We start from the raw sequence: 21,049 nt of genomic DNA, 5'->3' as shown, positions 1-21,049 counted from the left end.
TCGTCGATTTCCTAAGGTGCCCCCCCCCCTACCTAAATTTTATTTCGAATATAAGTTGTTGTCGCTTCATTCGCCATTACTAGGACAACTGCTATAGGGTATTATATATAAATACTACATTATCTAGAGAAATAGTTGGACTACTAGCTTCTTAAGGTATCGTAGTACTTTCTAGTAAAAAAAGTGAAATCTCGTAGCTAGAGTAGAACGTGTTCGGCAGACGTGGTCGGCGTATAAACCATATGACATAATATGAAATATACTAGTGTAGATATATATAGAACCCCTGTCCTGATTACTAATTACCTTCCCGCGCGATCCGACATACTCGAGAGATAAGCGGCTTGGCGATTTCCGGGTCTTCCTTATACCTACCAACTTATCCTCTCTTGCTTTTTTCTTATCCTATATATTCCTACCAAGTCGAAACTCTCAAAATGCCTAACATAGACACACAATCTCTCTCTTCCTACGTCTCTTCCTCTCTTCCTGACGACGACGACGACCAGGAAAGAAGAGATAGTCCGCGTCAAAAAGAAACGAAGGCTAAAGCACTCCCGAAGGCTGCCTACGATAGCGGAAGTAATAAGAGGACTCGACAGTAGTTAGATCAGACGGTTAAGCCGACGGAGGAGAGGCAGACGGAGGAGAGGCAGACGGAGGAGAGGCAGGCAGATAGAGGTACAGGTCAAGTTAATAATAATGAGACGAACGAAGATTCAGACCTGCCGACCAAGCGGCGTAGTCGAGACGTGGTAGTATCGGTTCAACCAAAGGGGCCACATATTATCTATAATGGATCAGACCGACAGCTCTCTAATACAGCTTCCCCTCGACCAAGTCTCGCCGCAAGGAGACTAGGACGTACGAAAAAAGTGGCACAGAAGACCTATCCTAGTAATAAGAGACTACTAGGAAGTCAACGACTATAGAAAAAGCCTGTTGTTCGAAAGGCGCCTAAAGCGAGAAGACGAACGAAGGCTGGTGTAGCCGCTCTCCGAGAAATCAGGAAATACCAGAAGTCTACGGAGCTTTTAATACGCCGACTTCCATTCTCAAGGATTTGTCGAGAGATTACGATAGATTTGGCAACCAATACTAGCAATAGTATATACCGTTTTCAAGCTAAGGCTCTACTTTGCTTGCAGGAAGCAACGGAAGCTTTTCTTATATAGGAGTTCGAAGTCTCTAATATGCTGGCGATTCACGCAAAACGGGTAACCTTACAACAGAAGGATATGAAACTTTGTCGCTGGATTCGGAAGCGCTTCGCAGGAGAAGCGAATTCAAGTGCCGAGCTTTGATCTTACAGCAATGCGCCGACCACGTCTGCCGACTATACACTCCTAACATCGTTTTCGAGGCTAGTACTTAAAGAATTAGTACCAGATGTGTAAGATAACCCGAAAACGAGCTTCCGTAAGATGTTGTCTCCCGTACTAATCATATCTATATAAATCTCTAGGTCTCTTGTTCACGGGCTAGGCACTGCTTATACGGTCGTTATATCAATATTTCCCATTTCCGGCGATCTCACTTTACTATTTCTCACTTCCATTGTCCAAAAACGGCAGGTGCCTACCCTACGTAGACAAAGAATCCCTCGCTTCTGATTGGTCGCGCCCCTAGACCCTGAATTCCGCCGCCTTCAAAGGTATTCCCCACTTCTAAAAAAACCTAACTTACGACATTAACATTGGTTGTTGACCCCCCCCCCTCCCCCCCCGCCCCCTACCCGCTACAACCCCTCCTAGCCTCCGCCTGCTACTCTGCCTGCTGCTCTGCCTGCTGCTCCGCCTACTGCTCTGCCTGCTATACCGCCTACTACTGCTATCGTTATAGCGCCGTCACTCGCAGCGCGCCGCAAGCTTTCAATCGCTAGAAAGGTACTACGAACATCTGGAAAGAGACTCCCTAGCGCAACGGGTAGGAAAGGGCTTCTATCCGCAGGTGTGAAGAAAAATCAAAAAAAGAGAGGCAGTAAGTATACCTGGTCGGCAGACGTAGTCGGCACATGTGGTCGGCATGTACTAACATTTCTTTTAGAGGGAGCTTTGTAGGAGATCAAAAAATGCCAGACGGAGGTTATAAACTATATCCTAAAGCTCGCGTTCGTACGTATCGTTAGGGATGCTATTATCCTTTTTACCGAAGACTACCTCCCTATACGGATCCAAGCGAGCGTACTCGGCATCCTCTAGGAACAGTGCGAGAGTATAGTAACGAAAGTCTTTTCGTTAGCTAATCTTCTCGCTATCTACTACAAGCGAGTTACAGTAATAGCGAAAGATCTCGAATGTCTTCGTAGGCTGTTAAAGGAGTGGAATATCTGGCTAGACAATTACGTAGTTGCTCCCTATAGCTCTGGCCCAGTTAACCCGAGTACGATATATAAGCCTCGATTAAAGACGAAGAAGACGAAATCGAAGCTAACTCTAAAGAAGCCGACTGCGAAGAAGAGAAAGAAGACTCCCGCGTCCTTAAGCGAAGACGAGAGCTCAGATGATCCCGATAACCCTAGCGCTTAAACGGGTACTCAAACCGGTACTAGTAGCCAGACAGACGCCAATTATCAAGATCCTCCTAGCACCGATCAGGATAATAGCGACACCGGTGGCCAGACAGACGGGAACAATCAAGATCCTCCTAGCACCGATTAGGATAATAGCGACACCGGTAGCTAGACAGACGGTAACAATCAAGATCCTCCTAGCACCGATTAGGATAATACAGATACTGGTGGCCAGACAGACGGGAACGATCAAGATCCTCCTAGCGCCGATCAGGATAATATAGATACTGGTGGCCAGACAGACGGGAACGATTAAGATCCTCCTAGCGCCGATTAGGATAATAGGGGTTTAAACGATTCAGACGGTGAGAAGCAGGCGACTATCGTAATTTCGAGCGGTGATAAGAGCTCGGAATACGATCCAGATACTGATCCTAGCGTTCAAACTGGTTATCCTCTAGCTAATAAGGAGAATGCTCAGGACGATAATACGGTACCCCTAACGACAGAGGATAAATATCTCCAGGCTCTCCTCGATTATGTTAATACTTAAGAAGAAGAAGACGAGGAGATAGCTTTCGAGAATTTAGATTTTCCTTTTAGGTAACTAGGTATACCGCTCAGTTAAGCAGATTTTCAGTATAGCGACGAGGATATAGGTACCTAGGATCAAGATATCTCGCTTAGCTAAGACTACAATCCTTTCGATTATCCAGATTTGGAGGAGACGGGTCCTAATTCTCTCTAGGAGAGTCGACCAGATGTAGAGAGAGAGGATGAAGAAGAGGAGTCGCAGCAGGAGTTTGACGAGGAGATGACAGAATTAGAGGATATAGCAAGGGCAGCGTATACGGTGGCTATAGATTAAGCGAATAATCGGGGTACGTAAGAATTCGTAGCTAGGGGAAGTATCGACAAGATACTAAGTATACTTATAGAAGAGCCTATTACCGAACGAGACAGACTAGAGACAGAAATTTCAGCTCGCTTTATCCTTGGAGCTACTTGTTTAAGGACCCTATTATTAATAAGGACGGAGCCGGCTTTCCAAGCGGCCTAGCGAAGAATAGAGATACGTAAGGCCTGGAGAGTAAGGCAGCAGCATATAGTAACCGAAAGTCGGTTTAAACACTGGATACGCGTTCTAGCTAGGCTAGAGAAGGAGATGTTAAAGTATTTACTATAAGCCTGAGATCTGAAGTGATTTAGTTTTTCTAATTTTCGTGGTCGGCAGGTATAGTCGGCAGGTATTATTAGCTATAGAAGGAGATGTCGAAGTACTTACCGTAAACTCCTGAATTAATTTGCTTTTTCCCAATTCTCGTAGTCGGTAGGCATGGTCGGCAGCTATTGTTAGCGAGTTCAGGCAGTACGGTATATACGAGGCTTATTACTGTTCCAGAAGCGCTTACTATGTTTATTCTATATCTAGAAGAGGTTTTACGTAATACCTATCGCAATACCTATTGGGTATACCTATTGGGTTTTTTCCGTTGGGTTGTACCCAGCTTATAAGCTAGGTACCTACCTTATTTGCGGGGTTGGGTATTAACGTTGGGTTGTACCCAACCCATACCCAACCCAACCTATGACGAGGCCTACCTGCTAGGTAGGGCTGGTAGGCAATTGAGAAATAGATACGGCAATAGACATAGCAATAGATATAGCAATAGACACGGCGGAATAGACACGGCGCAATAGACAAAGTACGATAGATACGGCGCAATAGACACTGCAATAGACAGGCAGACTACCTGTCGGCAGTACGTCCTACTACTATAGGCAAGCCAAAAGATGCCTTAGGCAAATTTGACCTCCCGCTATTTAGAATTTTTGCTCTTGCTATATATAATTCCCTATAATAGGATAATACAAGATTAAAACATAACAATAAGATAGAGTAACGATCGTAATAGTAGGCTAGAGAGCCGACCTTTAAATAGTTAAGTCTAGAATATAATGCCTTGTTATAGTATTAATACAATAAGACAATATAAGAGTAAGAGTAAGCGGGAATATAGAAATTTAGATGGTAGAGAGTATAGATAGAGATTAGAGGCTATAGCTGCCTAGGCTACGCTAAGCCTAACTAGAGTAGGGAACTATAGCAAACTATAGCTCTCTAGATATCCTATTAGATAGGTCCAAGATTGATGTTTTTAGAACGAAGATTATAGAACGAAGATTATAGAACGAAGATTATAGAACGAAGATTATAGAACGAAGATTATAGAACGAAGATTATAGAATAAAGATTATAGAACGAAGATTATAGAATAAAGATTATAGAACGAAGACTAAAGTCTTAGTATATTTAGAGCTCTCTAGTTCCGTACCAATTACACTATCTTCCTTATCTGGATCTTGACCTTTTGACTTGGTAAAGACGCAATGCCTAGATCGGTATTCTTTGGCCGCGGACCTTCTATACGCAAATCGTAATGCATAACGACGTGAGCGAGCATCAGCTTCATCTCCTACGATGCGAAGAATCGACCCGGGCATACATGTCGACCGTAACCAAACACGAGAAATGTATCGGAAGTAGTTACGAGGGCGTGTTCTCTGTTGGCCAAGATGCCTCCTGCGGCACTGTCTCCGCAAGTATCATGATGCTTCTTGGTCAATACTAGCGTGACTTTAGTCTCGATCTGTTCAGAGAACCGAAAGGTATAGAAGTCGTCCGGCGCCCGGTAGAACTGGGAGTTACGGTAGATAGCATCGATAGGCGTTGCAATTCGCACGCCAGCTGGAATTGGTGTGCCGTCGCCGAACCTGATACTATTCTCGTAAGTAACCTAGCAATAAGTAAGTCTCGTATATATCTCTCCTATTCTGTACTGAAACGTTTGGCTACGGGACGCTTACAACTCGGTTTGTACCAATCAGGCCGAAGCTGCGGAGCCGCATAGACTCTTTGATCGTAGAATCAACGCGGTGAAGCTCGCCGATGGCTGCTTTGCTCCAGACTCCTTCGTGCGCCGACAGCACCCGCTTGCACTCCCCTCGCAGACCCTCGACAACTACGGACGCGTCGGGTAAAGTGTATAGGTCAAGAAGCACGTTCGTGATAGAAATGCTGGTAGTATGAATCGCGGCCATGTTGAGTCGGAGTAGACGGCGGCATAATATAGTCGGGTCTAGTTCAAAGCTGTCGCCCCGCCGGAAGCAGTCCTCGATTAGCTATTGCATAGCATCGTTTGGCTACCAATCGTCAGTTAGCGGCGGGTCGATATATGGCTCCTCTACGTTGACCTTACCTTCGAGTGTGTCTCGCCTACTCTGCCGGAGATAGCTTGTAGTCTCTGCTTGATAACGGGGGCAGCGATTCGATTGCAGGCCTTGAGATGCATCTATATAGGGAGCGTTACAATCTGAGATACTAAGAGCTTCCCCTAAGCCGGAAACAGATTGATCACCGCTACAGCCCCGAAGACGGCTTGGGTATATAACAAAACTTACAGAGCTCTGTTCTACAAAAGACACGGTTGGCACTACGACTCACGATCTTGGTGCATGTTGAAAACAAAGGCACCGTGCTCTATTAGGTCGCCTCGCCTTTCCATTCATCGTTGAACCCTAACGCGAGCTCTTCCGTAATGCTAGCAGTCAGTGACGGTAATTTCCTCGTAAGCTGCTGCTTCACTAGGTCGACGTGACGTGGATTGCGGACGATGTACTAGTCTCCCGTATATCTCGCCGCGGTGCTGAACTCCGCTACCAGCGGTAAATCTACCTTATCGTCGGACTTTCGGACGAGAGCCTAGATATGCGAGGCCAGGAGGATAAGTACAGGGTCGCTGTTGAACTAAGGAATAGCAAATAGGAGATTGTGCTTCGAGAACTGCATCGTCCGGTACGTTAGTGCAAGTTCCAACAAGCCACTAGCTCTATGGATTTCTACCTTGTTGTAGCCATTGTGAACGAGTAACCGGGTATTGAACAGAGAGTCGATCTTGCCGCTCAGTCCTGCTAGGACTGTCGTCCTACGTAGACCAGACTATAGCTAGGAATTCCAGAATTGCTTTTGGGCTGAATTCTTAGACAACAAGATTGTTGTAGCGCACGCGAATAACGTTACGCTCAACACGACTAGGAAGACGAAGGGGAAGCTTTCAGTCATCGCTCGTAGATAGTCAAGACAAGGTTCAAGATGCATTGCAGTCTATAGCTTTGATGGTAGGTAGCCGGTCTAGAGACCCGAGTAAAGGCAAGGACATAAGCTGAAGACATTGCCTACTGCCGCGCTACTTACTGCCGATTCCTTCTTGTACGAGCTTTACGCAAGATGGCTCCTAAGCTGGACAGGATGCATAACCGCCAAATACCGACGCTCCCTCGGACAACCTAGAAGGGAAGGCGTATCGCAATTGACGGACCTTCTCCTCTTCCCGATATGGTCTCCGGGCTTGCTACGTACATCTGCTGTCGAATGCGGCACAGCACGCTAAGCGGGGCGAGTGCTCTGTTCTACACGATGTAAGAGGCAACTTCAGGCAAGACGCTATAATCTAGAACTCTGTTTGGAGCGCGGTTTGGGGCGTGGTTGATTGTCGGGATGTCGTTGTAGAGAATATTGAATTCAGTACAGCCTCCCTAGTGTCCTGATGCAGCTGGCATTTATCCACTTCCAGCGTCGTAGGTAAGCGGCCATATCGTTGAAGCGGAGTGCAGTCGATTTGATAGCCCAACCAACGGGAGGCTGTCCTATATAGAGAGGTCGTCTATGTTATATAGCCTTACACGAATGGATCCAATTGTTGGCCTAGTAAGGGAACTATAGTAGGTGCCTTTCGGAAAGGACTCCGACTAGCTATGATCGAGCTTGCGAGCCTATTGTAGTTGTTTCTGTCTCGCTCGCAGCATTTAGCGCCCGTGTCAAGACTTTCTTGCTGATAAGCATATAGGTAACGTTGCTTGACTGACTCCAAAAGCTGCCTCTATAAAGATCACTTCCTCCAAGTGGCAGCACGCGAAGCGCCTGACGATACACAAGCTCGTTGATGTCAAGTGTAGTCAAATGCTAACCTCAGAGTGCTTCAACGTGGCAGGCCTGCATTGACGAGTTTCTTATAAGAACAGGTGCGTCGCTGGGAGCCCTTATGCCCGACGGAGCAATTCAGTACGCAGCTAGTCTTTTTTTTTGTTGAGGATCTTTGAAGGATTGTAGTCTCCACAGTCCGCAACCTAGTGCATCGATCCAACTACGCTCGGCAAGCAAGGCGCGTACAAGTAACCAAGAGGCTGTGCGCGGCTGCGAGACTAGACTGTAGATACGTCGCCCGTCGATAGGACATGCAGCTCGGACCGGTCAATCAAGGACAGACCGCTGGAGTCCTCGCAAACGAGGCGCCGAGATAGCAAGCAGGAGCGTCTGGGCATATAGCGTCGAGCAGTATAATATGTTGTCCATCGCTCGAGATGAACAGTAGCCATCTTCTACAATCCGAAGCTCCAAATTGGGTACAGCAACTGAGACATATCTGCGATCTATTTCAGTCTTCTTTGAAACTCAGAGCCCTGAGTCATGTTTGCCGTCGCCGCTGGTGCTGCCGCAGTACTACTAGGACTATGGCTGTAGCGTTTGTCCGATATAGAGCTCGACCCAAGGGAGCCTCCTCTTGTCAAACCGACGATTCCATTTATTGGCCACATCATAGGCCTTATGTGGTACAGCCACGACTATCTCGCGATGATATGGTAGGCTGCTGGAGCATCGTGGGTTTCGTGTGGCAGACCGCTGACTGAAGTGCTGTAGCGAGCAAAGCGGCTACTCGGTGTGTACGATCCCGATGCTCACTCGCAAAGCGTACATCATAGGCTCGCCGTCGGCCGTTCATGCAGCCTTTCGTAAGAAGGATATCAGCTTCGCTCCATTCGCAAAGGAATTTGTCAGTCGCATGGATGTGCTGTCGCCAGGCGCGAAGAAGGCGTATGCGGAGGGCTTGCACGAAGAGGTGATTCAGACGTTCAGCAGCACGATGCATGGCCGCGTTTTGGAGGATATGAATGCCGTGGCACTGAGTGAGGTTGCTCGGCTCCTGCCCGACGGAGAGGATGCGGTGCCTGTTGCTGATACTTGGCACTGGCTGAGGAGCGTGATGACACTGTCAGCAACAACGGCTCTCTTCGGCCGAGAAAACAATCCGTTCAACATTGATGCGTCTCTTATCGATACATACTGGTAAGCCAGGCGTGAATTGTGAAGCGGAAGCAGATGAAGTCAGCGCGAGACGCTGATAAAGTTTGTAGGGGATTCGAAGCTGGAGACGTCAGCGGCCGGGCTTCGCTCACGGATCTTACCGCCCGCCGATCTAAGCAAGACCATGCGAAGCTTGTTGTCGCCCTGCGAGACTACTTTGATGCCGGACACGACTAGCCTATCGCCTCCCCAATCGGCCCCGGAGTAGGCGAAACAACCACCCAGTTGGCCAATATTCAGCGCGAGAGGGGCTACACCCCGACTGAACTCGGCGCGACCTTCGTGGTCGTGCTGCATGGCGCTCTCGTGAACATGGTTCCTACGATGTTCTGGACTGCCATGTACATCTTCAGCCAACCAACGCTTTTGGGTCGACTGCGCGAGGAGTTACCATCAGTGATTACTCGCGAAAGGTCCAGAGAAGAGGGCAAGGACAAAGTCTTGGTCCATGTCGGCAAAATCGACGCAACGGGTCCTCTTTTGCTCTCGGTCCTTCGCGAGACGCAGCGCCTCGTTTCACTGGGCACATTGCGCCGTCGTGCTCTGCAAGACACCCTCATCCACTGCGATGGAAACGCGGGCGAAGGTCCCCGGCAATATCTGTTCAAGCAAGGAACGGCCATGTTGCTATCTATCAAGTAGAATCATAGCGATCCAGCAATTTGGGGTGATGATGTTAACGAATTTGAGGCAGATCGCCTTACTAAGGACAAGATCAACAGTCAAGATCTAGTCTAGGCTCATGACCGAGGGGAGAAAGAGAAAGCGAGCTCGCACGATTCTGACGAAACAGTACGCCTTCGCAAAAAAGCGTACCTTCCATTTGGCGGCGGGAAGGAACTCTGTCCGGGACGTCACTTTGCAACCAGCGAGATCCTGGGCACTATGGTCATCTTGGCCTTGGGGTATGACATTGCAGCGCACGACGGTGGAGTGTTGAAGTTACCGGAGTTCGCTCCGCCCAAGATGATGCAGACCACGGCGCGAGCGGGCCCTAATGCAGGTTCAACGCCGCTCAGGATAGAAGGATATGGTCTGGAGAGTATGGGAAGCGGGCAAGTAGACATTGTTCTGGACGTCACCTGTCCGGTGGCTGTACCATTCAACTCCTGCAATCCATAAGGTAGAACACCACCATATACATGTACCTGCATCCATTACTCCAGATCTTGCTGATACGCTCCTTCCTTGTTAGCGAAAGAACATGGGAGGTAGAAGTCTGAGCAAGATGTGCAGAAGGTGCCCATACCGGCTTAGCGTGTGTAACATCCTTGCTCTGTCTCGTTCCACTTTCCCGTCATTCTTCTCGTCCGTTTCCTGCTTCTTCCCTTCAGCTGCTACCTATTTCTTTTTTTTTCTTTTCTTTCCTTTCCTCTCCAACCTCACCCTCCACCCGTCGGACACAGGCCCGGTCATGGAGAAATCGAAAGCTCTCGACACTTCTGTCCCACCGCAACGGGACCTCAGCGTGGAGCGAGACCTGCTGAACATTTCCCTAGGCACAGTCTTGATAACAGGCGGGAGTGGAGGTCTTGCCAATCAGATTCTCACTCTGCTGGCCTCACGTCGCGCCTGCTCTCAGCTCCACTCCGTCGACCTTCGACCGCCCCCAGAGCCGGTCACTAGTGTCACGTACCACACTGCGGACCTCACGAACGAGGTCGCTGTTCATCGTTTGTTCGAAGCAATCCAACCCGATGTGGTCATTCATTGCGCGAGCCCGCGATATGACGGCTCAAAACGTGCCATGCAGAAGGTGAACATCGACGGCACCAAAATCTTGATCGATGTTGCCCAGAGGACCACCACAAAAGCTTTCGTATACACCAGCTCAGCAAGCGTGGTCAGTGATGCCAAAACCGACCTTCGAGGAGCAGATGAGTCGTACCCTCTGGTTGTAGGAGATCAGCAGCCGGAGTTTTACGTTCACACCAAGGTAAAACATGCATAGGAGCACGCTGCGCGTCATCCATCTTGCTAACAGCACCACCCAAGGCCGTCGCAGAGACTCATGTCCTCTCTCAAAACCGACCCGCCGACCATCCCCACTTCCTCACCTGCGCCATCCGTCCCTCGGGTATTTTTGGAGTAGGCGACTCGTGGGTTCTCCCCGGCGTCATCGAGGCATACCGCAAGGGTCAAACGAAAGTCCAGCTTGGCAACAACGACAATCTATTCGACTTCACCGAAAACACCAACGTAGCTCACGCCCATCATCTTGCCGCCGCGGCACTGATCAAATGTAGCTCGCAGCCGCACATACCGACCGACGGCGAAAGAGTGGACGGCCAGGCGTTCTTCATCACCAATGACGAGCCAATTCATTTTTGGGACTTCACACGTCTAGCGTGGAGATATGCTGGAGACACGACGACTCCCGAACAGATCTGGACCATCTCTCGACCTTGGGCAATGGTAATTGCCGGCATGCTCGATTGGATTTTCTGGTTGCTGCGCTTAGGAGATCCTCCACTGACGAGGCAGAAGGTGAGGCTGAGCTGCATGACTAGATACTATTCGATTCAAAAAGCGAAGCAGAGACTCGGATATCGACCCCTGGTGGATATGCGAGAAGGGTTGCGGAGAGGAGTCGAAGATTGTGTCAGGAGGAGCGTGGATACCATCATGGTCGCCTCTCCATCATCCCCTTCAGAATGAGCATCCGTCGTGGACTTCGTCTTCCGTCATTCCAACGTTGACAATGCGGATGCCGCTATTTCCGTTACCACCAGGTGTAGGTTTCCAAATGGATGTTCCCTTTTATTCACACGGGATCCAGGTTCTCTGTCCCGCTGTTATTAGTAACGGGACAAAGGCAGGCTTGCAGTCGACTTACCCTTGCGGGTCCTCTTGCGGGTCCTCTTGCAAAGCATGCCGATGCAAATAACGCTACAGGTGTGAAACCACGTAATGTCTAGAAAGAAGCTTGCCTGTACCTGAGGTAGGTATGAAAGCAATTCGTCTGCGCACAAGACCGACGCGAGGAGAGCGTAGGGAAGCCCAAAAGGCGCATTTTGGGTAGTTCTTCCATCTGTAATACTTCTTTTTACAGTTCCAGGTTGGTAAGCAATCGTGAAAAGGGAGGTTCTCCGAGGTACAGTAGTTGATATTCCGACAACTTCGTATATCGCAAGGTTATTTGATATTTGCTTCTGTCGTATCTCGCGTCCAGTACATAATTGTAGAGTCCGGCAATTGAATTGTCTCATAAGCAGCCCATGGGATGTTGGCGCCGCCGAGCTATCGATCCGCAATCTCGACCAGCTTGGCCGCGCAGATATTGCGCTGCACGACTGTGGCCCTCAGCTTCTGCGATATCTACGGCTAGGTCTCCGCATGAGTCCTTGATATCGAGCCGTGCACCGTGGCTAACCAGTACCTGAAGAACGTCTTCATGCCCTGTAGCAGCAGCAGTGTGGAGAGGAGTACCAAGTCCGAATGGCTTACGCATTAGGTAGAGCTCAGGCCGGTCCTCGTACATGACTGCGTTCACTGGCGCGCCTTTTCGTATCAGGAACTCCATTACAGTCTTGCGATCATCTAGCTTACGCCAGACAGCGGAGTGAAGCAAGTGGCCTTGGTTGACATTACCGCTATGAGCAAACAGCATCTGGATAACAGGGAAAGGTGCGTCTCGAACGGCAGTAGATAATGGAGTCTCTTCCATTATAGAGCTGGCATTCGGATCAGCGCCGTGAGCCAAAAACCAGGCAGTGAGATCGGGGTCCGTAACGGCACATCTGGATGTTCTCTGTAGGTAAGTAGGGAATCGTATTATAAGAACAAGGCCGCTAAAAGAAATATGTCCTTACGCAAGTGCTGGAGGATCTTCCCATCCAAGCGCTTGATTGATATCCCAAGCTGTTTCGAACAATAGCTGCAGTATTGCCGTATTCTTGGTCAGAGTAGCTTGTCTCACCTCATGCGATGAAGGAGGAACGTATTCGGACAACAGGTATGCTACAATATCCTGATGCTCTTGTTCTATTGCCCACAACAGAGTCCGCCCTGTACGTATGTCGTCGCTTCGCCCTTGCCACAGACAGCGAAGCTCTGCGAAAGCTTCTTTCACGGCTGGGAGGTTGCCTTCTCGCGAGGCATTCTCGAGCCTCTGCACGACGGATCTTGCGCCCGGCGGCGATTGGTAGTTACTGAATGCAAGCGTCGCGTCGAAGTTGCTAACATCCAGCGATGGCAGTGGGCACGGCGTCGATGTCGAGGTCAGTGATGGATCAAGGTCTAGGTCGCGTGAGGACATTGCGTATTCATAAAATAAATGGCCGGATGGATGACCGTAGAGCTAGAAGGTGTGAGATGGAAGCAGCGTATACCTCCTAGGGTGGGGTAGAGGGCGCAGAAAGTTAACTGGACACAGGCGGGCGGACGATATGGATTCACGCAAGCGCGTTGGTCGCTCTTCACCCGGTAGTCGGCAGTCCTACAGCCGACTGCCATCGACATGAGCAGTGGCAGTGGCTAACGGAGGTGAGGTGCAGCACGATGCGGATTGTTCGCATTTACGATGTGCACACCACTGAACGAGCTACCGAGATTGGGATTTGACGCGCGATGAGATGCCTCGGGAAGATGTCCTACGCGCTTGCCCGCTAGTGACATGGAACAGATGACCAATCAACAACAAGATCTCTTGGAAGATATGTATGCTGTTACCAGGTACACAGGTACCTAGGTATTCTTCCAAGTTCCTTATACCTGCGGGTATAAACGATGGTTACAAAGGTTGAGCTGTAAAGACCATACGATTGTTGTGAAGACCCCAGGTCTACTTCTTCCTCAGCACAACCAGTCGTGCTCGCACATTGTACGCCTTTCGGTAATCCGCAAGCTCTGTACTCACAACCTCGACTTTCCCTGCATCCCTCAACTTCTCCACTTCCGCCTTGAAACCTTGTGGGACCCAGATATCATCAATAATCGTCGCAGCCAAAACCCCTCCCTTCTTCAATACCCTCACGAGCTCCGATAGTCCCGGTGTAGGACCCACATGCCCAAGAGTGAATGTTCCAACACAGGTCACAACATCGTACTTGCCATCAAGGATATCGATGGGCTTAGACAAATCGACAGCTTTCAAGTTGCGAAACACTTTGGTTCGTTCGGCGACTTTGAGCATGCCTTCGGAAAGATCAATGCCATCGATCGTGCGAGCACCGACTTGGTGCAGAGCAACAGCACAAAGTCCAGTTCCCGTACCGGCATCGAGGCATTCACCTTCCACTCTGCCATTGGCCGCTTTGACTGCCGCTGCAGTCAACATTGGCCCAACGTATTCTTGTCCGGTGAGCACATCGTCGTTGTATGACTCGGCCCATTCTTCGTATAGCGCTTTGCACTCTGCTTCGGTGCCCGTTTTGAGCTTGTAGGCTGCTTCCAGGAAGCGGTTGTTGCCTGGGTGTGTAGCGATAGCTGCCATGATTGCCTTGACCGTTGATGGGAGTGACTGGAGAATCGTACGGAGCAGCGAAAGGAGGGAGAGAGATTGCTTGGGTTGGATTTAGACAGAGATAGCTGTGAATTCTGGGGGCAAAGCTCGCGTGAATTGGATTTGCGGAGGGGGAGAGTCAGCGTGGAAGTGAAATCTCATATATAAGTCTCAGCGAAACCATTGAGTACCCCTCATCTGTGTACGACCTGCCGAGAGGAGATAGCGTCAATAGGCAATGGGCACGCCATGGATTGTGGTGCCTCCAAAGCCCCATTTCGTGCAATGAAGGAGTGGAGTTCCCGTCTCCAGAGCTCATGGGCATCGGACAGCTAGCTTCTTCAGCAGGCCGTGGTCGAGTCATTTGCAGATCCCAAGCCACGACAATGGCGTGCTGACTACCTTATCAGCATAAGTCGCTGTCCCCAAAGTTCTAGTAGAAGTTTGTGAAAGTTACACAATTCGGCAGTCTTGTCAAGCAGGCGTTCCTTGGTGAGAGGATTCGGGAGAATAGCAATGTTTGAGAATTGCGATGGGAGCTTTGCGAAGCTTACAAGCTTCGATCCAATGAAAGCACACAACATCGCAACCGAGCTGGAAGCGCCGTCTTGCCGACGAGGGACCTGCATTGTGGCCATATTCGCGAACACTGCGATACGTTCCGTGTAGTGGACTCGAGTCATGGTCATTCCGGTAAGATAATACTCTCCTGTAAGCTGTTGTCACATTGGTCGCAGCATCCGCGGAGCTGTATCGTATGCCGCAGATAGTGAGCAAGAGCCCTAGCTTCAATGAGACAATCCATCTGTGGGTGGTGCAGGCAGCTGTCTCATCGCGATAGTCGAACGAGGAGTCCGTCATCGAGCGGGCAAAAGTATCGTGGTCGTCGCTCAGCTACCCATTCTTCGGACCAGGGACATCAGGCTGAACGTGCGTGTTAGAATATGATCAGGGCTACAAGCGCGCTGTGATACCAACCCTGAAGTGCTTCTGCTTGACGCTATTTCCCATCTTTTCGAGAGTCCATCGTGCCTTGTTGGTAGCTCGGTCCTCCGAGGTCTTGGCTCGGCGATGCGCCACAGCGAGGGTCCGTCTTTGGCCACTAGAAAGACCGACAACTCCAGCAGCGTCGCGTGGAGCAAGAGGTACTCGCTCAATCTGATCTTTTCGAGACGATGATGAGTAGGAGGAGGAGGTGAGGTCTGAACAAGAATCACGAGACGTTCGGGACGACGAGTTCGTTCCGGACCCTAGATGGGTTCTGTCAGGACTTTTTGCCCGAATGGGGAAATGCTTCGCGGATGGTCGACAAGTAGTCCTCTTGGAAATAACTATTGTACCCGAGGGCAATTGGAATTCGGTATCGCTCGATAATGACGGTATAGGTCTCTGAAGCTTCTCGTCGGCTTGGTTTTCATTAGACGCCCAGAAGTCCAGGAACTCAGATCCCTCGGCCAAGTCGAGCTGGCAGTGCCCTTTGGACAGCATATGCGCCCGTACTGCCTCCCGAGAGTATTTTTCGTGTCCACAGAACAAGCAAGTGTGATATACATCGATGACAAGACCCAGATAGGTGATCAAACTCTCGAGATCCGTAGCCAAGTTGTTCAAGTCTGGAACGACGAAGCCGTGAGCTCGTCGCATGTGCGACAGATTGTGCTCGAGGTCATGGTCGATATGTGTACAGAACAGGCAGTGGGTTGCCTCGTGCAATTCATCTGTGACGACTTCGGGCGTTGGTCCCGACACTGACGCTGGTCCCGACACTGACGCGGTCACTGAGTGATCATCGCATCCTGCGGTGAATGTTATCGGATGGGAGTATACAGTGGCCGCGGACGATCCATATACGACATCGCCACAACCATCAGCACTGTCTGCCTTGGATGGTAGGTTCTTCGGAAGGGAAAGAGTGCCGTGCTTGCAAGTTGGTACTGCTATCTTTTTTGGCCCGTCGACGTCAAAAAGAGCTGGTGGTAGCGCATCGACTCTGCGCTGGGCATCGTGGGATACACTATCCAGATATCAGTACCTGACACGTTGGACACTTTTTGCAAACCACTGACTGCCACGCATCTCGCATGTGGTCCCTTCGTTGCGGTGCGCTCTCAGAGACGGGCGCGCATGCGCTGCAAAAGACACCTGATCTACTCATCGTCGGTGAATTGGTGTTATGCGCGAGAGAGAAATCAGGTGAGCTGAGCACCTGTAGAATGGGAGTGAGAGTTGGTTCTCGAGTTTCGCTGTTTCTGTTAAGCACTGCAGTACTGCTCACTTTTTCAAGGTAGATATAGAGAGCAACACAACGAAGACCTAGGTACCTAGGTACCTGAGTTTTGCATCCTTCCTCATCGATGCACAACGCAACACAGCCACATGTGACTCATTTGAGGATTGCAGTATTTGCATTGCTACACGATCCTGCGGGCTGGATCTCCATAGGCCGGCCTATCATCTTGCACACGACGGCCACATTGGCTGCTCTCTGCAGCTCGCTTTGCGTACAGCAAGCTTTTATACTCCGTTTGATTGTTTCCAGTATGTCCTTCCCGTCGCTGTCTTACACCCTCCTCGACGCGCTCATGACCTTGACAAAGGCAGCTCGATATACAACTCGTCAGGTAGTCAGGTGTCGCTCACGCGCAGGACGAGCAGAAGGATGGAGCGGGCGTAGCGTTTCATAAGCTGTTCGATGGTTCACAATCCCTCTCGACTGTCACCATCACCGAGACGCGAAGCAGGTTCTGGTTTGCAACAGTCGAATGTGGAGTCGCAAGAAGAGAAGGACAATGGGACAATTTGGTGGTGTGGGCCTTGTCCCAGAGTAGTTTAGCGCGATCTCGTCAAAACCAGTGTGATCAGATCGGCGGCCGTACCTCCAGCCAAAACCTTTCGTTCTGGACGACTCCTCGTCCACTCAAGGCGACATCTTCGAGACACTCCCATGCTGTGTGTGCTTCATTTCAAAGCATGCCGAAGATACTACTGGAGCACCATCATCAGTTGGTGAGCTCAGCGTAGCTCGGCTCAGGCAGACCCGCGAACGAATCGAATGCGTAGCAGCAAGGCAAGGCAAGGCACATACCTATTGCAAGGGTAGCACTCGCGCTCATGCAAGCTGCCGATATGACTTGAACCTTCACTTCTACCGCGGGCCGGAGAGTGGAGAGTGGAGAGTAGAGGTTGAAGTGCGGTGGTGCATGAGAGAAGCATACTTACGGTACTGGTACCTCAATGGAGGCTTACATGTCATGCACATGTCGGGTATATAGCTCAAGGGAAAGGTCGACATGAGCAGGGCCAGGGTCTGTACCTTCCTTACCTTATCGACGCTGACATAAGAGCTCCTGCTGTTCTGTGTGTCTCCAGTCCAAGTACGGAAGGTACGGTAAACGTAGTTGCAGTCTGAGGACAATAAACGGGAAAGTGCGACCTCCGTAGAACTCAGGCAGCACTACTTCCTTGCTCGATGCCTCAGGTAAGCTGCATCTACTTCAACCTCTCTCCTCTCTCCTCTCTTCTTCTCTCTTCTCTCCTCCCTCTCTCCCTCTCTCTGCACCACCAGCTCGACCGTCCAATCCGCCACATCCCAGAGCAATTCAGTCATCCGCCGCCATGAACTTGATCACTCTGCTCATCGCCTCCATTGGCTTCGCCGCCGCCGCTCTGAACATCACTTCACCACAGTTCTACCTGAAGATCGACTCGCAGTCTCGAACCAGTCAATTCAATGGTAAGGCGCAATCTTTGCCGCTCATGCCACCTGCTACCTGATACTCACCAAAATGCAGATCTCTGGCTGGCCTCCTACCACACCGGTGCTGGCCTCAACGATGTCGTCTTCTCCGCAGGCCAGCCAGGCATTGAGGGTATCCAAAAGGGTTTCTTCAACGCCACGAATGTCACCGGTAGCGACAACCTCCTCTTCGATCTTGGCAACGACTTCGCCTGGGGCCTGAAGATGGTCCCCAACCAGCAGTTCTATGCTGCCTGGCAGCCAGTGGAACTGAACGCGGGCGTGAGTGGCAGCGAAGAGGATGTCTCGGGCTTCTTCATGAGCAATACCGGCTTGCAGTGGAACAGTAGCAGCTTTGGTGGCTGGATCGGTGAGCGACCTGCCCTATTGTCCGCCCGGAACAGTCGCGGCCAATCGAACGGCAATTGCGTGCAGGTGGTTGCAATTGATCGATAATTACGGTGTGCTAACTCGGCAACATAGTCTGCGACTGGTGGCACGGCGCTCCCCAGCTGTTCTTCCGCATCGCATCATACACGAAATCGTGGTACCCGGCGCCTGCTAGCTGCGCAGACGTCTTTCTGGTTCCAGAGTACGTCTAGGAGAACGGCACTATAACGGCTGGAGGCTCCTCGTGCGCATGATAGCTTGTCAAGCGCATTTGCAGCGTCACTATCATGACAAGAAGGGATTACGAGCGCAGCCAGACGCATTGATAAGCAGTAGTGTACAGATGTAATCACTTTTGATCTGCTTGGACGAGTCTCGCGGCGCGGAATCGCTGCAACCGCAGTACTCCCCGAATCACAGACGCGAGAATGCTTGCTACAGAGCTGTGGCATCTGCTTCTCATAGCGGATAATGCTTCGTAATCAATTGTGTTCATAGCTCAAAAACGTCCCTGTCGTCGGATCCACGAGTGTCATTTCATTGTTGATCTTCTTTGGGACAAGATGTGCTTACTCTTGAAGACACTCTTCCATCTTTCCCTTAGCGATCTACACCCAAAACCAAGTGCAGGCCTGCTCTCCTCGCAGCGGGCGGGCACGACGTTGAGAGTGCATCGGGGAATCGTAGTGCTCTTCCGCTTGAGGTAACGTTTCTCCTCCCGTTATGTGCTTCCCTACCTCGACCAGATCCCTTCTGAGAACGGGTGCGTAGGAGCCCAGCAGCGGCTTCAGAGGGCGTCGCCGTCCTCCCTTAGGATCTCGTGAAAAACTTCAAGGCGGGCTGTTTGTATGAAGATCGCCCCGCTTCACATTCATTCCCTCGAATCCCCTATTTTTTAAGGTACCTGTACCCTTAACTCAGCACGATAAGGAAACACCGGTATTCTGCGCCCCTTTTGTTATGTCATGTCTGCTCTCTGAGGTAGGTAGGTGGTGTGAGATGCGGCAGAATACAGCCAATTGGTAATAAGATGATCCTCCACGCCATGCATGTGCGGGTGGGTCTATGAGCTGGATAGAAGGCACGAAGGTATATATACCCAAGTCCTTCGCTCCACATGGGTGTTTTGTCTTTTTCGACATATTGTCGCCGCCAAGAGAGCACGAGAGATATGGGATGCAGTCGCAGAGGTAGGTTTGTAGAAGGGACGCGAGGTTATTCACTTCCAGGTTAGCTCTTGATTGGAGAAACGACCTGGTGTGGGTCCTCTGTGACCTCTCTCTCTCCTCTGCATGCGACTCAGTGGTGAACCTCAACCTTCTTCTTGTGTGCGTAGGAAGGGATCGTAGTTGCATATTACAGGCGGGTATTTCATGATGCTTTCCTGTTACATGTGCACCTACTCATGTCCTGATCGCTAATCCTGCAGTCTCGGGGTTTCCAGTAGCCCTATAGTAACACCAAACTTGCAAAACGCCCTTCGTGCACATTCTCAAGGCTCGCCGGCCGAGAATGCGATTTCCATTTCATAACGCCGTAATGTGCCAACTCGGCTTCTCCCAATAAGCAGAAACCATGTTGCGAATCTATCGATAGAACTCCCCGCGCTTGACGTTGACGCCATACTCCCCGACAGCCATCCCCAGGTCTTCCATGGTCAGCACAGTCCGGCCTTGACCTCCACTTGCGCCTCCACCACCATAACCTGCTCTCGGTCCTCCTAGAGGCGCCGCTTTTCCCGTTGCATCCTTCTTTCCCTTTCCAGCGGCTTCATCCCCGGCTCCGGCGGGCAGTCCAAACCCAGCCGCGCCGCCCAGACCAGTAAGAGGATTGTTAGACGTAGTATTCGTGCTACGAATGCGGGAGTATTGGTATGCATCGGCCGCGATGTCGGCAATGAACTTCTGCGTCGCAAGGGCCAACAGCCGAGCAAGCCTTCGGTCAGTCTCAGGTGGTGGAGGAAGACCAGCTAATGTGAGATAGTAGTCGGTCACGGCGTCAGGTATGAGCGGAGCATAGTCGTCCATTTTTCCCATGAACTCGCGCAGACTCGTGTCCTTTTTGACCGGTATGCGCGGCTCCTCGGGAGCTTTCAACCCATTGGTCTGCTCGCCAGCGGGGAGTTGTGCCTGTGATTGTGATTGTGATTGTGACTGTGATGCCGAAGGGGCAGCATCGTTGGGCGCCTCCATGGTGTTGCTCATGGCAGTGTCTTGGGTGGTGATTTCAGCGTCGAGGTCGCGCTCCTCTCGTGCATCAAGTGCGGTGTCGTCGCCGCCAGACTCAGGTTGTGCGGTGGAAGTAGCAGTGGTGGCAGCTGGTGGTGTGGCTGACGCAGGAGCTTCTGCCGCGGTTGGGGAGGTGGAGGTATCGGGCGCAAGTGAGCTCGAGGCGGCGGCTGGATCGGGTTTGGAATCGGTGTTGCTGTCTGCCATGCTGGCCGTCGTGGTGGCTGCTGCCGTGCAACTTCACTTGCAGCGGAAGGGGAAGCGGAAGCGTACGCTGGCGAGAGTGGCAATTCACTCAGCTCAATATCACGCGTCGTCGGAGAGGATTTTGGGGTGATTGATCGTTTCGGGTGGATGATGTGGCTGTTGCTGTTGCTGTCGGTAGACCTTCGTGTCGTAAAGAATGATGGCCGTCGCGTCGGTGAAGTCAGCGAGCACCAGCATGTGGCACAGACCCCGATACGGCTTCCCCGCAGGTTCTGTCTTGGCTTTCCCGTGTCCGCCGCCGCCCCCTCCCCCTCCGCCGCTTGTGACAGTA

The 21,049-nt window shown here is 50.8% G+C and overlaps 9 protein-coding genes across 9 annotated transcripts; 3 read left to right on the top strand and 6 right to left on the bottom strand.

The window, feature by feature from the left end:
* Positions 1-4,851: 4,851 nt before the first annotated feature.
* SEPMUDRAFT_111178 (cytochrome P450) lies at positions 4,852-6,030 on the bottom strand (the record flags this gene model as incomplete). The annotated part of the gene is made up of 6 exons (XM_016900903.1): positions 4,852-4,989; positions 5,020-5,310; positions 5,381-5,695; positions 5,773-5,865; positions 5,975-5,985; positions 6,018-6,030. The coding sequence occupies 6 exons, from the start codon at positions 6,028-6,030 to the stop codon at positions 4,852-4,854; spliced, it is 861 nt and encodes a 286-aa protein (XP_016757862.1).
* A 1,854-nt stretch (positions 6,031-7,884) lies between these two features.
* SEPMUDRAFT_158828 (cytochrome P450) lies at positions 7,885-9,356 on the top strand (the record flags this gene model as incomplete). The annotated part of the gene is made up of 5 exons (XM_016907806.1): positions 7,885-8,069; positions 8,094-8,212; positions 8,271-8,696; positions 8,765-8,783; positions 8,892-9,356. Exons 1-5 carry the CDS (start codon positions 8,040-8,042, stop codon positions 9,354-9,356), a joined length of 1,059 nt encoding a protein of 352 aa, XP_016757861.1. The 5' UTR covers positions 7,885-8,039.
* Positions 9,357-9,825: 469 nt separating this feature from the next.
* SEPMUDRAFT_128323 (C-3 sterol dehydrogenase/C-4 decarboxylase family protein) lies at positions 9,826-12,807 on the top strand. The gene is made up of 4 exons (XM_016902209.1): positions 9,826-10,645; positions 10,705-11,498; positions 11,551-12,454; positions 12,527-12,807. Exons 1-2 carry the CDS (start codon positions 10,129-10,131, stop codon positions 11,370-11,372), a joined length of 1,185 nt encoding a protein of 394 aa, XP_016757859.1. The 5' UTR covers positions 9,826-10,128; the 3' UTR covers positions 11,373-11,498; positions 11,551-12,454; positions 12,527-12,807.
* SEPMUDRAFT_12487 (ankyrin) lies at positions 11,989-12,705 on the bottom strand (the record flags this gene model as incomplete). The annotated part of the gene is made up of 2 exons (XM_016901939.1): positions 11,989-12,454; positions 12,527-12,705. Coding segments are annotated over 2 exons (645 nt in total), but the record flags the coding sequence as incomplete, so codon positions are not given.
* Positions 12,808-13,495: 688 nt separating the features above from the next.
* On the bottom strand, positions 13,496-16,668 carry SEPMUDRAFT_151651 (uncharacterized protein). The gene is made up of 4 exons (XM_016906956.1): positions 16,433-16,668; positions 16,224-16,363; positions 15,136-16,171; positions 13,496-15,081 (listed from the first exon to the last, which is right to left on the bottom strand). Exons 2-4 carry the CDS (start codon positions 16,310-16,312, stop codon positions 15,052-15,054), a joined length of 1,155 nt encoding a protein of 384 aa, XP_016757857.1. The 5' UTR covers positions 16,313-16,363; positions 16,433-16,668; the 3' UTR covers positions 13,496-15,051.
* SEPMUDRAFT_51334 (S-adenosyl-L-methionine-dependent methyltransferase) lies at positions 13,498-14,148 on the bottom strand (the record flags this gene model as incomplete). Its single annotated transcript, XM_016909187.1, has 1 exon — positions 13,498-14,148. One exon carries the CDS (start codon positions 14,146-14,148, stop codon positions 13,498-13,500), a length of 651 nt encoding a protein of 216 aa, XP_016757858.1.
* A 1,050-nt stretch (positions 16,669-17,718) lies between the features above and the next one.
* On the top strand, positions 17,719-18,778 carry SEPMUDRAFT_151649 (uncharacterized protein). The gene is made up of 3 exons (XM_016906955.1): positions 17,719-17,890; positions 17,949-18,263; positions 18,377-18,778. The coding sequence occupies exons 1-3, from the start codon at positions 17,773-17,775 to the stop codon at positions 18,493-18,495; spliced, it is 552 nt and encodes a 183-aa protein (XP_016757856.1). The 5' UTR covers positions 17,719-17,772; the 3' UTR covers positions 18,496-18,778.
* Positions 18,779-18,887: 109 nt separating this feature from the next.
* SEPMUDRAFT_151648 (uncharacterized protein) lies at positions 18,888-19,506 on the bottom strand. Its single transcript, XM_016906954.1, has one exon. It carries the CDS (start codon positions 19,423-19,425, stop codon positions 19,201-19,203), a length of 225 nt encoding a protein of 74 aa, XP_016757855.1. The 5' UTR covers positions 19,426-19,506; the 3' UTR covers positions 18,888-19,200.
* A 142-nt stretch (positions 19,507-19,648) lies between these two features.
* SEPMUDRAFT_151647 (TFIID_30kDa-domain-containing protein) lies at positions 19,649-20,875 on the bottom strand. The gene has a single exon (XM_016906953.1). It carries the CDS (start codon positions 20,716-20,718, stop codon positions 19,870-19,872), a length of 849 nt encoding a protein of 282 aa, XP_016757854.1. The 5' UTR covers positions 20,719-20,875; the 3' UTR covers positions 19,649-19,869.
* Between the last annotated feature and the right edge of the window lie 174 nt (positions 20,876-21,049).

This window comes from Sphaerulina musiva (assembly GCF_000320565.1).
Source record: "Sphaerulina musiva SO2202 unplaced genomic scaffold SEPMUscaffold_10, whole genome shotgun sequence".
Classification (NCBI taxonomy): Eukaryota; Fungi; Ascomycota; class Dothideomycetes; order Mycosphaerellales; family Mycosphaerellaceae; genus Sphaerulina; species Sphaerulina musiva.
This window is presented reverse-complemented; position numbering and strand designations above follow the sequence as displayed.

What these genes read in the sequence shown, in the direction of transcription:
- SEPMUDRAFT_151649 (XM_016906955.1), top strand. Translation starts at nt 17,773, where the DNA reads ATGAACTTGATCACTCTGCTCATCGCCTCCATTGGCTTCGCCGCCGCC. An exon ending in TCGAACCAGTCAATTCAATG is followed by an intron (nt 17,891 to 17,948) that starts GTAAGGCGCAAT and finishes ACCAAAATGCAG; the next exon opens with ATCTCTGGCTGGCCTCCTAC. An exon ending in CAGCTTTGGTGGCTGGATCG is followed by an intron (nt 18,264 to 18,376) that starts GTGAGCGACCTG and finishes TCGGCAACATAG; the next exon opens with TCTGCGACTGGTGGCACGGC.
- SEPMUDRAFT_128323 (XM_016902209.1), top strand. Translation starts at nt 10,129, where the DNA reads ATGGAGAAATCGAAAGCTCTCGACACTTCTGTCCCACCGCAACGGGAC. An exon ending in GCCGGAGTTTTACGTTCACA is followed by an intron (nt 10,646 to 10,704) that starts CCAAGGTAAAAC and finishes TAACAGCACCAC; the next exon opens with CCAAGGCCGTCGCAGAGACT.
- SEPMUDRAFT_151651 (XM_016906956.1), bottom strand. Translation starts at nt 16,312, where the DNA reads ATGAGTAGATCAGGTGTCTTTTGCAGCGCATGCGCGCCCGTCTCTGAG. An exon ending in CACATGCGAGATGCGTGGCA is followed by an intron (nt 16,172 to 16,223) that starts GTCAGTGGTTTG and finishes ATATCTGGATAG; the next exon opens with TGTATCCCACGATGCCCAGC. An exon ending in TCAAGCAGAAGCACTTCAGG is followed by an intron (nt 15,082 to 15,135) that starts GTTGGTATCACA and finishes ACGCACGTTCAG; the next exon opens with CCTGATGTCCCTGGTCCGAA.
- SEPMUDRAFT_151648 (XM_016906954.1), bottom strand. Translation starts at nt 19,425, where the DNA reads ATGTCGAAAAAGACAAAACACCCATGTGGAGCGAAGGACTTGGGTATA.
- SEPMUDRAFT_151647 (XM_016906953.1), bottom strand. Translation starts at nt 20,718, where the DNA reads ATGGCAGACAGCAACACCGATTCCAAACCCGATCCAGCCGCCGCCTCG.